The sequence below is a fragment of the Benincasa hispida genome, chromosome 12 (genome assembly GCF_009727055.1).
Source record: "Benincasa hispida cultivar B227 chromosome 12, ASM972705v1, whole genome shotgun sequence".
Taxonomy (NCBI): domain Eukaryota; kingdom Viridiplantae; phylum Streptophyta; class Magnoliopsida; order Cucurbitales; family Cucurbitaceae; genus Benincasa; species Benincasa hispida.
The window spans coordinates 75,018,799-75,031,953 of record NC_052360.1 but is presented as its reverse complement, the minus strand read 5'-3'; the positions used below and the strand labels follow the sequence as shown (position 1 = coordinate 75,031,953).

General features: G+C 37.9%; 1 protein-coding gene across 4 annotated transcripts; it reads right to left on the bottom strand.

Annotated features, from left to right (window-relative positions):
• LOC120067319 (adenine DNA glycosylase) lies at window positions 1–12,623 on the bottom strand. 4 transcript variants are annotated; one of them, XM_039018881.1, is made up of 8 exons: window positions 12,416–12,623; window positions 11,807–12,242; window positions 11,672–11,731; window positions 10,091–10,210; window positions 9,921–10,018; window positions 3,367–3,872; window positions 1,781–1,887; window positions 1–429 (listed from the first exon to the last, which is right to left on the bottom strand). In XM_039018881.1, exons 1-8 carry the CDS (start codon window positions 12,481–12,483, stop codon window positions 352–354), a joined length of 1,473 nt encoding a protein of 490 aa, XP_038874809.1. In that variant the 5' UTR covers window positions 12,484–12,623; the 3' UTR covers window positions 1–351. The 4 variants fall into 4 exon arrangements, 3 of the variants coding, with proteins under 3 accessions (XP_038874809.1, XP_038874808.1, XP_038874810.1); XM_039018880.1 differs by having other exon boundaries at window positions 3,367–3,905; window positions 12,416–12,622; XM_039018882.1 differs by having other exon boundaries at window positions 3,367–3,905; window positions 12,396–12,570.
• Between the last annotated feature and the right edge of the window lie 532 nt (window positions 12,624–13,155).

Here is a 13,155-nt window from a genome sequence, read left to right as displayed (position 1 = left end):
TTTGTCATTCAAGAATATCTATTTATCCAACTCTTATCTATCAAGGAAAAACCGAAATATGTTTGCAAAGGCGAGTTTAGTTCAACATTAATTGGCATACTCTCTTCCTTTCTAAGGGTTGAAGGTTCGATCCCCCATCTCCATAATTGTACTCAAAAATAAAAATAAAATAAATAATAATAATAATAAAACCTGTCCCCATGATTCTCCCCTCCTATTTCCCCCTGATCATCTACAACATTCACGAAAATAGACTGTCCTGCCGTCCATTACTAGTGGTACACACAGAACAATCGATGAATGGTAAAAGCATCAAATAAACTTATCGTAAATGTGGACAGCTCCTGCAGTTCAAGCTTTCTGTTTTTTTCTGGGTAGTGCACGGCTAGAAGTCTTCTTTGCCTGAAATTTCTCGACCATGGCATAGGTCTGTAAAAGAAATGTTACTTAGTGTATTTCTTTTAATAAGAATAACTTTCATCGAAAAAAAATGAAAGAATACAACATATAAAAAAACAAGTCCACAGAAAAAAGGAAATGCCTCCACAAGAAAGGACTCAAACTATTAAAACAAAATGTCAACTTAGTTGCTAATAGCCGATTGTCCGTTACACATTTACATGATTAGAAAACAATTCTCTTACGAAAAAATAAATACTCAAATTTAATAAGACATAAACAACCCCCATTTATTGACTAAACTGACAAGGATGTTCAAGGAAATTTGTGATTGCATTGATAGATATAAAAAGGAAAACTAATAATGATCTAGACCAATTCTAATTGACATTCAATGTTGTTAATTGGTATATACAACAGATAGCTTCATAACAACATTACATTCAGTTTCATATTATTAACCAAATTGATGTTTCTCAAGTTAAATCATGCTTCATAAAAATAACTCTCAGTTTCAATTTCTTTTTTAATAAATATAAATAGCAAACGATATATGTTGACCTCCCTCAATCATCTGATCGTGCAGAAGTCACACATTCATTATTCTTAAACTTCAGAAGCGTGTACGTGGCTGAGAGAGAGGAGAAAATTTTAGAGAAAATGACAGTATTTATTTCTGGTATCAGCGCTTACTAGAACCATGGCGCTGATAATGGTGTCCCCATGGGGTAGCAAGAAATAATTTCATATGATGCTCTTGACTCTCATCAAAACTTGCATTTACTTTACAAATATCAGATCTCTATGCAATCGATATCTAAATATGCATACACGAGGACACTCGGAGAGTGATAGTGTGATAAAAAAAAGTCCCATGTTACCAATCCTCAATGTCGCATTATCTACTATATATATGATTTTGAAACTCAAGTGTTGTTAACTTCCATACCAATCAACATTGGAAACAATACGAGTGTTAATTTATTAGTTAGCAAGAATACTAATCGCATATAAATAATAATGGCACCTAAAATGAATGTCTTCAACTTCTTATATTAATTAAAAGGTTTTTTCATGGAAAAATAAATTAACACGTCTCTCTCCCTTGTCACTGCATCTCTCAAGGCTCAATCCCTCTTATTGGTTCCTTCCATCATAGGATCCCAAACGATGCTAATTCTGCATCTATAAATCATGGGTTGGTGCATTCATTTTCATACCAAGTGATCTGAAAGAATTTTCTTTCAAATGTAACGATGAACGCTATGCAGATAAATTAAGATTTTTAGTAGATGAAAATAAAACCTTCGAATAAAATATTTATGAAAGTAATACTGACATAACACAACGAGAAGTCATCTAATGCACCATCTGTGCTTACCTTCCTCACACTGGATGTCAAGCCCATGCTTGACATAGCCTTGTTGTCCACACATCTCCATAATATAGATTTCTTCTCCTGTTTCAGAAACAGCTCGCTACCTTCACCTTTAAGAACACATACATATGTGAAAGTCAAATAACTGAAATGGGAAAAAAAAAAAGAAAAAAAAAAGGACTAGAATTCACAAATTTCCAAAAGAAAGAAAGAAAAAAAAAATCCATAATCATCCATAGCTTTTGATTAACAAAGTACTTTGCACAGTCACTGAAAAACATGCCTATCTACAGCATACTATTCAAGAAAACTGATGAAAATCAATTCCAGGCGAAAGTAAGCAGCTTTTGTTATTATTAACTTGAAATGCTTCAAAATGATCCAAGATGCTGACTTAATGATGCAGCAAGTGAAAGTATCAAGCCAAGTCCATGGTCAAGCTAGGGAAATCCATCCCAATTTGGAGAGTTCTCCAAAGAACTCTAATAATTCTTCTCATCACTTGCTAAGAATTGTTGACACTAAAAATTAAAAATATTCAGAACTATCCCGACACCTGTTCTGTAGTAAATTAACCTGTTGTGCTTGTATAAATTTTAGACATCAACATTACCATATAGTATAAATATGAAAATGGAATCATTTTAAATCTAATAATAAATTGTGGTTGATGTCAATTTACTATGAAAATTACAATTTAGATCATCATGAATTACCATACTATTCACAATGACCTATTCTATTTTAAAATTAAAATATTCAAAAGTATTTATCAATATGATGTTACATGTCACTGATGCAACAGTCAAGGAAAGATAAAATGTTAGTAAGAAAAATGAAAATCACTTCGTACCTTTTTCTCAATCCAGATTTGAGTATAGCTGTTGCAGCCGAATTCTAAGGACTAATTGATGTTTTGTTTCAAACAATTTAAACACAGTGTTACCGCAATGCTATGAACAACAAACCATCAAGTGCTCCTTTGTTACACTATTGATAATTAAGAGCCACGAAGTTTCAAGCAGTAATGTAAACAGAATAAGATTTAATTTTGATGGCGATTAGAATGTAAATGTAAGAAGCTATTTATTCCTATTTTATGTGTGTATAGGGAATAGAAACTTCATTGGAAAGAAAAATAGAATAGTAGGGGAGAAAAATAAGATACCCTCTCATTGAAGCCAAGGGAGCCCACAAAAAATGAGCACAATAGCATTAATGAAGAAGCAATACAAAACAAATTTAAGAGGGCAACCGATTAGAAGCTCAAAATACTAATTCAATCCTAAACTAATATGATAACTGGAATTTGTAAGCTTAAAATTTTATAGGTTAAATGTTTCAAAAGTCAAAACTTCATTTAATGGTTTTCCTCATAGACCAGTTTCAGTGATAGTTTTCCATCTATGACAATTGACAATATATCATCCACGAGAGGTGACATAGAAGTAGATAATAAACATGCACACAATGTTTGACAGCCCACAGAATAAGTAAATCGTATATAGGTTAAGTTTTATAGCAAGTTGAAGACAGAGTTTATGAATACTTAATGCACAGATAGGGATGAAAGGAGAAGTAACTCGAACCTTTTAAACATAACACCAAGTGTTCAACATATATCTTGAGACGGATGTGCGTGAAAACATGGATAAAATCTCCAACATCTTCTCTAATAACTATTTCGAAATTCTTTTTTAGTTCAAGTCCAAAGCATTTACTCAAGTGGCTATTAATGGATTCTCTCCTTGTATTTAAATCAGCTTCTCCATCCAACAAGACAGATGGAAACTCCCAGAGACCAGCAAGCAAACCTTCATCAGGCCTCTTTACAAGAAGAAATCTACTAGATTGCTCTAACTCAGACGTACCCTGATTGTCCAATATCTCAACCACACATACAGCAGAATAATCATGTCTTTGTTTGGTCTTTATCCCCTTAGCGGGATAATCTGTGACAAGAATTGAATTATCATGCTTTGAGATTGAAAGGGCCTCACAGTGATCAAACACAGGGCATGTTGAGCAGCTTGGGTTTGTTGGAGTGCATAAAGTTGCACCAAGTTCCATGAGTGCCTGATTGAAGTCCCCAGGCCTGGAAGGATCAACTAATTGAGCAGCTGCTTTCCTAATTCCTCTCCCCCAACAAATAGAGAGAGATGAGATAAGCTAATTATATTAGAATGGTTAAATGAGCATGAACTTAAAACTATTATAAATCAAATACATAAAAGTTCTATTTCATTATTTTCAGCATTATTAACAAATATAAAAACGGTGATAATTGATGAAAAGCAGAGTAGAGAAAGAAGAAAAGCACACCAAGATTTTACGTGGAAAACCCTAATCAGAGATAAAAAACCACGGGATAAAAGGATCCTTATTAGAAGACTGATACCAAGAAATACAACAGACCACCAGCTTAAATAGAAAAAAGGGAAACCCTAAGATACAATGAAAAAGACAAATGCACCTAGAGTACAAAACCCTAATTGCAACACTCCCCCTTCAAGTTGGGGCGTAGATGTCAATAAGACCCAACTTGCTCACACATGCGTCAAACAGCTGTTTGGGCAGTCCTTTTGTTAGGACATCTGCAATCTGTTGATTGGAAGGAATATAAGAAACACAAATGTTGCCACTATCAAGTCTTTCCTTGATGAAATGTCAATCAATCTTCACATGCTATGTTCTGTCATGTTGAACAGGGTTATTTGCTATGCTTATTGCAACTTTATTATCACAGTTGAGTTTCATTGGATCGATATGCTCTTCATCAAGGTCTTTCAAAACTTTTTCAAAACAAATCTCTTCACAGATTCCCAGACTCATGGCCCTGTATTCTGCCTCGGCACTACTTCTAGTAACAACACCTTACTTTTTGCTTCTCCATGTAACAAGGTTGCCTCACCCAAAGGTATAATACCCTGATGTTGATTTTCTGTCTACTATAGATCCTGCCCAATCAACATCGGTGTAAGCTTTGATGCATCGCCTTTCAGTTTTCCTGAACATGAAGCCTTTCCCTGGAGAGGTTTTCAGATATCTCAAAATGCGCTCCACTGCCCTCATGTGTTCTTCGTTTGGAGACTGCATGAACTGACTTATCATACTACTGCATAAGAGATGTCGGGTCTAGTATGAGAGATATTAATTTCCCAACAACTCGTTGATATCTTTCTTTGCTAACTGGAACACCTTTACTCATATTATTTAACTTTGCATTTGTTTCTATAGGAGTATCAACTAGTTTGCAATCTGTCATACCTGTTTCCTTAAGCAAGTCTAGAGTATACTTCCGTTGGGAAACTGAAATTCCTTCTTTCGATCGAGCTACTTCCATTCCAAGGTCCTTGATTTCGAATTCCTTAGCCATCTTTGCCTTCAATCGGTCAATCTCTGAGGTATCATCGCCTGAAATAACAATGTCATCAACATAAACAATCAAAATTGCAATTTTCCCGGATACTGACCTTTTAGTAAAAAAGAGTATGATCAAAATGACCCTGTTTATACCCTTGCGACTTTAAAAACATAGTAAACCTGCCAAACCAAACCCTTGGTGACTGTTTTAACCCATATAAGGACCTTCTTAATCTGTAAACTCAGTGATTAAACTGTTTCTCGAATCCTGGGGGAGGACTCATATAGACTTCTTCCTCCAACTCTCCATTCAGAAAGACATTCTTCACATCAAGCCGGTGAAGGGGCCAATCCTTATTAACTGCAACAGAAAGGAGGACCCGAACTGGATTTAGCTTTGAAACGGGCAAAAAAGTCTCGGAATAATCAACCCCGAAAGTCTGAGTAAATCCCCTGGCAACTAATCTGGCTTTGTATCTATCAAGTGTTCCATCGGGCCTATACTTTATTGTGAACACCTATTTACATCTGACTGCTTTATGACCACTTGGAAGATTGACTTGATCCTACGTATGATTTTTATTGAGAGCTCTCATTTCTTCCATGATTGCGGCTTTCCATTCAGGACTTTCCAAAGTTGTGTGTGTACTATTTGGTATCACCACTGTGTCTAGATTTGTAGTGAGGGCCTTGAACTCAGGAGACAGATTACTATAGGACAAGTAACTCTACAACGTATATTTTGTACATGATCTAGTACCTTTTCTTAGGGCAATTGAAAGATCAAGGGATTCATCTTTGTCTTTACTTTCTTCTGACATACTGCACTTACCCTCCGGTTTTGTTATTTTCCCACTTTCAACGATTTTTTCAGCGGGAGTAAGAGACGCTTCTTTTCCAGGTTCTACCATGTTCTCAAGAGTCACATAATCATCTGTCTTTACACCATCATTGACCTCAATTACATCTTTGCTGTCATTGTCTTCCCTGCTTTTGCTTTCAACGCTTTCAACACAGGCATCAGTTTTATCACATTTATTATCATGATCAGGGATAGGACTATTAGTACCTGGAACTGATCTCTGTTCAGACTCATGAACTGGAGCCGGAGAGATAACAGGCGGCGCTATTTCCTTCCTGAGATCCTTCCTATAGTATGTGATCCAAGGGACTTAGTTGGTCGGGAGGATAGGTGCATTGGTACTGATACTGACATCAAGGATGGGTTCAGGTTCAAGTAAGGCAAAAAGACTAGGACCCCAATTGGTTTCTTCACTAGTATGCTCCCCCTGAAGAGAACCATTGGAAAAGAATGGATGATCTTCAAAGAATGTCACATCCATAGAGACAAAGTATTTTCTGGAAGAGGGATGATAACACTTGTACCCATGCTGATGTAGAGGATACCCCACAAAGACACATTTTTGTGTTCGAGGGGTAAACTTGGTACGGTTAGAGCCGTGTGTATGGATGAACACCACACAGCCAAAGACACGAAAGGGTACATAAAAAAGAAGTCTAGTATTTGGGTAAGACTCTTTGAAGAAATCTAAGAGGGTTTGGAATTTTAGGACTCGGGATGGCATGCAATTTATTAGATGGGCTGTTGTCAAGATAGCATCACCCCATAAATAAGAAGGAAGGGAAGTTGACAACATAAGAGATCGGGCAACTTCAACTAGGTGACGGTTTTTCCGTTCGGTTATTTCATTTTGTTGAGAGGTGTATGCACAGGAACTCTGATGGACAACTCTTTTTGAGACTCGGAATTTTCGTAAGCCATTATTGAGGTACTCTAACCATTATCACTTCGGAGAATAGCGATTTTGGCGTTGAATTGAGTTTCTATAGAATTGTAAAATTGTTGGAAAACCGAAGTAACTTCTGATTTGTCTGTCAGAAGGAAGACCCAGGTTAGTCTAGTATGATTGTCAATAAAAGTTACAAACCAACGCTTCCCAGTTATGGTAGTAATAGGTGACGGACCCCAAACATCGCTATGGAACAAGATGAATGGTTTAGAGGGCTTATAAGGTTGAGAAGAGAAAGAAACACGAGGCTGTTTGGCTTGGACACACACATCGCATTTCAACTTAGAAATATTAATATTGTGAAAAAGATGAGGAAACAAATAATTCATAAACTGGAAATTAGGATGGCCTAGGCGATAATGCCATAACATATAATCTGTTTCAGAAACAGAAAAATGGGAAGGAAACAAACTAGTCCTATCACATATCCTAAAAGAGAAATCTTCAGTAAGGAAATAGAGTCCCCTGTCATGCCGGGCAGTGCTAATCGTCATCCCCGAGTTCAGATCCTAAAAAATAACAGCATCAGGTGAAAAGATAACACAACACTTCAAATCCCTTGTAATTTTACTAATAGATAACAAATTGTAAGAAACTTTTGGCATATGTAACACATCTTGGAGGATTAAGCTTGCAAAGGGCGACACCCGTCCTTTTCCAGCGACGGGGGCAAAGGACCCATCTGCAATTCTGATCCTTTCATTTCCAGCACCGGGTTGATAAGACAAAAATTGATCAGAGGAACCAGTTAAGTGGTTTGTGGCTCCTGAATCTAATATCCATGGTTTATTACCAGTTATACTCACAAGTTCAAAGGAGTGAAAAGTACCTGATTGAGTGATGGCACTTACTCCAACGGTGGTTTCCTAATTCTCAGGTTGAGTATCTCCAGTAACAGATTCACCAACAAGAGCCCGGCTTGGCTGTCATTTCTTACCATTTGGCGGTCGGCTGTGAAGCTTCCAGCACTGATCTTTCATGTGCCAAGGTTTCTTGCAATGTTCACACACTAGGGGCGGCTTACCGTACTGTTTATCTTGGATAGGACCAGATGTTTTGAAAGAAGAGGAATCAGTTGGTGTTACAGGTATACTGTTCATGGCCCTCGACCTATCTTCCTCCAGACGAACTTCAGAACAGACTTCCATTAGGGATGGTATAGGTCTGGTCCCCAATATACGATTTTGTACTGTATCAAATTTAGAGTTGAGTCCGGCAAGAAAGTCATACACGCGGTCCGTTTCCTCAGACTGATAATGTAACACTCCTCCACAAGGACAATTCTAAATCATTTCACGGCACAAATCCATCTCTTGCCACAAGAGAGACAGCTTGTTAAAGTAAGCAGTAATGTCCATTGTTCCTTGTTTACATTCATGGACCTGCTTATGTAGGATATATAAACGAGAGACATTCTGTCTCCTGAAGTAGAGTTTTGGGGCTACCTCCCAAATATCACGGGTTGTGACTGCATACAATAATGGTTTTCCAACCTGAGGTTCCATACTTCCAATCAAAATCGATCTCAACAAAGAATCCTCTCCTTTCCAAATTCGCTCTTGGGGATCACCGATCCTTGGTTTTGGTATTTCACCTGTCAGGTACCCGAATTTGTGACGGCCCTCAAGGGCCATTTTAATAGATTGGGACCAAGAAAAGTAATTATCACAATTCAACTTTTCTGCTGTAATAAAGCTAGAAGAATTGCCTATAGCTCCAGAACATAAATTTGAGGGGTAAGTAAGGAACGAAGTTACCGAGTTTTCAGGATATGGGTTTAGATCTGGTTGAATCTTGGATGTCGATCCTAGGGCTTCCCCAATAGCAGCTATCTGCTACTGGAACATCTCGTTCTGTCGTTTAATCTACAACTGCAACTGCAACTGAGTAACTTGATCTTGGATTATACTCCCTTGGTCCTGGTGGTATGATGAGGAATCTCCCCCTCCAAATTCAACCATGATTGGTGAAAACTGCCCCATTCGATTGCTCATATTCGGCTGAGAGACACCTACACATCTTCCATCGGTCTTTTGGTGCGGCAGTGGCTGAGGGGGGAAGACCGGCTACGACGGCAACAGGTGGGAAGCGTTGGGCAGCGCCAATCTTGGCTGGGTGGTGCTGATCTCACATGGAGAAGCACTAGGCATCGCCGATCTCGACTGGGTGGCGTCGTTCGGCTCTGTCTGATAGCAACCAGACTTGATCGCGGTTGGGCAGCTTCGTTCGTCTCCATCTGAACGTGACAGAACCGGATCGCAATTGGTTGCCGATTGCTGCTGGGTCTAGCAGTTGGTCGTTCCTTCTTCGAATGAACCAGTCGGCAAGTGGTAGGGCAGCGGTGGCTGGTTGGTCCGGATCTGGTCCGAATAGGTTGGGTGATCGTCACGAAAGTGAGGAAGAAGAGACTGAAAATATCTGTCAATGGCTTTTTGGATAATTCTGGTTATATCTGGGTTATTGGTTTGGGATTCTCCTATTGAATTTTCCTCAATGGTGGCTAGGGTTTCATCTCCATGCTCTGATACCATGATGAAAAGCAGAGTAGAGAAAGAGAAAAAGCACACCAAGATTTTACGTGGAAAACCCTAATCAAGGAGAAAAACCATGGGATAAAAGGATTCTTATTAGAAGACTGATACAAAGAAATACAACAGACCACTAGCTTAAATAAAAAAAAGGGAAACCCTAGGATACAATGAAAAAGACAAAAATGTCCCTAGAGTACAAAACCCTAATTTCAACAATAATCCAAGGAGAAAATAACATTTTGAAATTCTCTCTAGTCAAACCAAACATATTTATTAATTTTTAAGTTATCAAGAGAAGATGGAGATACTAAGAACGACTAGGATTAAAGATTCTATAAAAGTTTCTGCACCCCCCACCCACCCACAAGACAGACTCCAGTTTTGCATTTTTGTTATATTAACAAAAAGTCAGTTATCCTAATAATGAGGAAAGCTCACCAAACTTGCTTGACCAACTTTGGGTCTTTTGGATTTCCTGAAATAGCTTTTAATCGAGCAATGACCCTTATCACATTACCATCGACCACGGGCACCACCTGCTCAGGATACATATTTAGACATGCTCCTTGTGAGTAGGGGAAAAAAAAATAGGCCAGAAAAGCACTCACTTCATCAAATGCTATGGAGGCAATGGCCCCTGCTGTGTATTCTCCAATTCCAGCAATTTTTCGAAGGGTAGAAACCGTTTTAGGAAATCTACCACCTTCTTTGACTATCATCTTTGCACCCTAGCGACAAAATTAGAAAGGGGTATTCATCATTTCAGTTATTTTATATTTTATTAATATTATTTTGACAAGAAACATGAACTTCCATTGAGATTTGAAAAGTTGAAAGCAACCAATTTACTAAAGGATATACAAGAGTAGAAAATAAAATCCCTCTAGGACACATGCTTACCGTGTGCATTAAAGCTGAAGAACACAAATAATAAACTAGCATACCCCGTAAGACACCTCAAACTTGCAACCCCAACTTACAAAAAAAAATGTTCAACTTTCTTGAAAAACGTAATAATACATGTAACTGTAGAGATACGATACCTATGATCGATCTCGTCAAGGAAGTAGAGATATTTTAACCACTGAGGTATGCTTATCTTTTCGATTAAAGTTAATATTATTAAGTGAATAATTTTAAAACAATTTGAATAGGCAGAGCATGAAGCCCTGAGATATTTGATTTATATCGTGCTTGCTTCCCGTGGAGAGCATTTATTGTCAAAGATCCTTTTGTTCCATCCGTAACAAATTCCAAAGATAATAGCTTTGACAATGTTGAAGCAAAAGATGCTTGCCTTCCCTTTGAAGCCATGGCTGTAAAGGAGAGTTAAAAAAAATTGTTCTTGCCTCTGAAGTTGTTGATTCACAAACGATCAAATATATAGAAGAGGGCCATCTATAGGTGCCTAATGTATGTTCAATGGAAAAACACATGAAGAACGTCTTCATAAAAGGCAGCAGCTAGGACTCAACACCCGATTCAGGCATTCTTTTTGGATTTTCATTGCAAGTGTCTAACCTCTCCATAAATACCAACCATGTCAAAATATTCATCTTCTTCAAATTTCTAGATTTTCATATGGCAGAAACAAAGGCTGTTGACAATCAAGCAATAGGCATGTCCCTCTAAATGTTTTAGTAAAGCCTTGAATGAGTTACCACCCTGAAGACTCCAAATTCCAGCTTCTAAAATCTTCCTCTCTAACTATAACTTTTCCATGTGAAAATTCTAGCAAGCTGCAATATTCAGTTACCTCCTCATCTTTCAACACAAACTTATTCACACTTTGTTCTAAAAGTTTATTATCTTGCAGTTCGAATAAAGAAGTGAAATGCAGAAACTTATATTTAAATGTCACCTAAATCAACCATCATGAGTTGACCTAGTGGTAAATCGGGAGGCATGACCTTGATAAAGGGTTAAGAGAACATGGGGTTCAATCCATGGTGACCATCTAGAAATATTTTACCAGTTTTCTTGACACCTAAATGTTGTAGAGTCAAACAGGATATCCCTAGGAGCACATAGCGGCCAAGACACTCAAGCGCATAGCTGGCCAAGACACTCCCAGATATAAACAAAAACAATTGTCAACCTAAATCGTGTCCAAGGTAACTGAAAGGAATAAAGATGGTGGCAGATATGAATGGAACTGAAATTTCATTAGTAGAGAGAGTAAAGATTACCTCCAAAAGATAACGAGCTCGTCTATAATACCCCAAGCCTGCCCACATTTCATTCACCTCCTGACAGATATCTAAATTCATTTACTAAGAGTAAAGAAGACAGTATTGTTAGTTGAAAGAAAATTCCAAACAAACCTCAAGAGAAGCACGAGAGAGATGTTGAACGGTGGGCCATTTAATCATCCAACGGTTGTAATAGTGGACGACGGTCTGAACTCTCGTCTGCTGCAGCATTATTTCTGAAACCCACACACCATAAGCCCGTGTTTCAGGTTCCCCTTTGTCCAATCTCCTCCATGGAAGATCTCTGCGGCTACGGTCGTACCATTCCAATAGCGATGCCCTGATTATCTGAACATTGTCTACGCTGAACATAATATCTTCAATGTCAACAACTGCTTCCCTTTTCGACGGACTTGAGCCCCGGCGTTTTCGTTCCTTCGTTGGTTTCTTTTTCCGACGAAAACCAGTCTTTTGCTTCGTGTACTCCTCGATCTCGTTCTTTACTCCGCCGCTCATACTGCAACAACCCGACCCACTACCCTGATTACTCGTCAGTAATCGCCCACAACTACAAATTTGGCAAAACAGAAATATTTGTACATTAAGGAGAAAGTTGTTAACCAAAGAGAAGGCAGAAGAAATGAGAAACGACTATGGAAGATGTACGGATGTAGGAGGACCTAGTCCATAATCAGTGTAGCAGGGTTGGAAAAAAAATCACCTAATTAGGGCGGGAAATACCAGTTTGACGATTTGGGGTTCAAAGCTGGAGGGAAGTGATAGTTCTCCAACTTGAAGGATACAGACATACAGAGAGAGAGGAAGAAAGGAATTATCAATTATGTATTCTGAGGAGTGCACCACACCCTTCCATGGTCGTGAGTCTGTTTATAGTCGCAATTGTTATCATAGTTAACAAGGTTGAAATTTCTAGAAAAATACTTTGAATTGGGAGGGTCATCCTCTTAGTGAGCTTATCATATCCCAAACCTACACATGTGAAGAAGTAGAGTATACTAGAACAGTTGAGAGAACCACGTTGAAGGAAACTTGACAAAAGGACGTTGTAACTTTGAGAGAAGAATCGAGTGTTCTCTTATCTTTTTATGATACAACAATTGATTTGTTCAACACTTCATTTTTACAAGTTGAACAAAAATTATAAAACTTGACGAAATCGTTAGAAAATATCCCACTAAAGATTCGAGGTAATCGAAGGATCAAAGGGTGCATTGTGATGGAAAGTTCAATTGATACACTGAAACCTTTTCTTCAACCCATTTCTCCAACACATTAGTGATGTAACGAACATATGCGTGGCGGAAGAAATAACGTATCTAAAGTATTCTAATTAGATTAATTTCAGAGAATAAGTATACAATTAAATTAAGAACAAAAGGAATAGAAGATACAACCTTTAATCTCAAGTCTTCTCCAAATCAGCTTCAATCTCCTCACGAACGATTCGTAAACCACCACAA

What these genes read in the sequence shown, in the direction of transcription:
- LOC120067319 (XM_039018880.1), bottom strand. Translation starts at nt 12,483, where the DNA reads ATGTCTGTATCCTTCAAGTTGGAGAACTATCACTTCCCTCCAGCTTTG. An exon ending in AAGTTGGTCAAGCAAGTTTG is followed by an intron (nt 3,906 to 9,920) that starts GTGAGCTTTCCT and finishes GAGAGGAATTAG; the next exon opens with GAAAGCAGCTGCTCAATTAG. An exon ending in TGACATCCAGTGTGAGGAAG is followed by an intron (nt 430 to 1,780) that starts GTAAGCACAGAT and finishes TTTCTTTTACAG; the next exon opens with ACCTATGCCATGGTCGAGAA.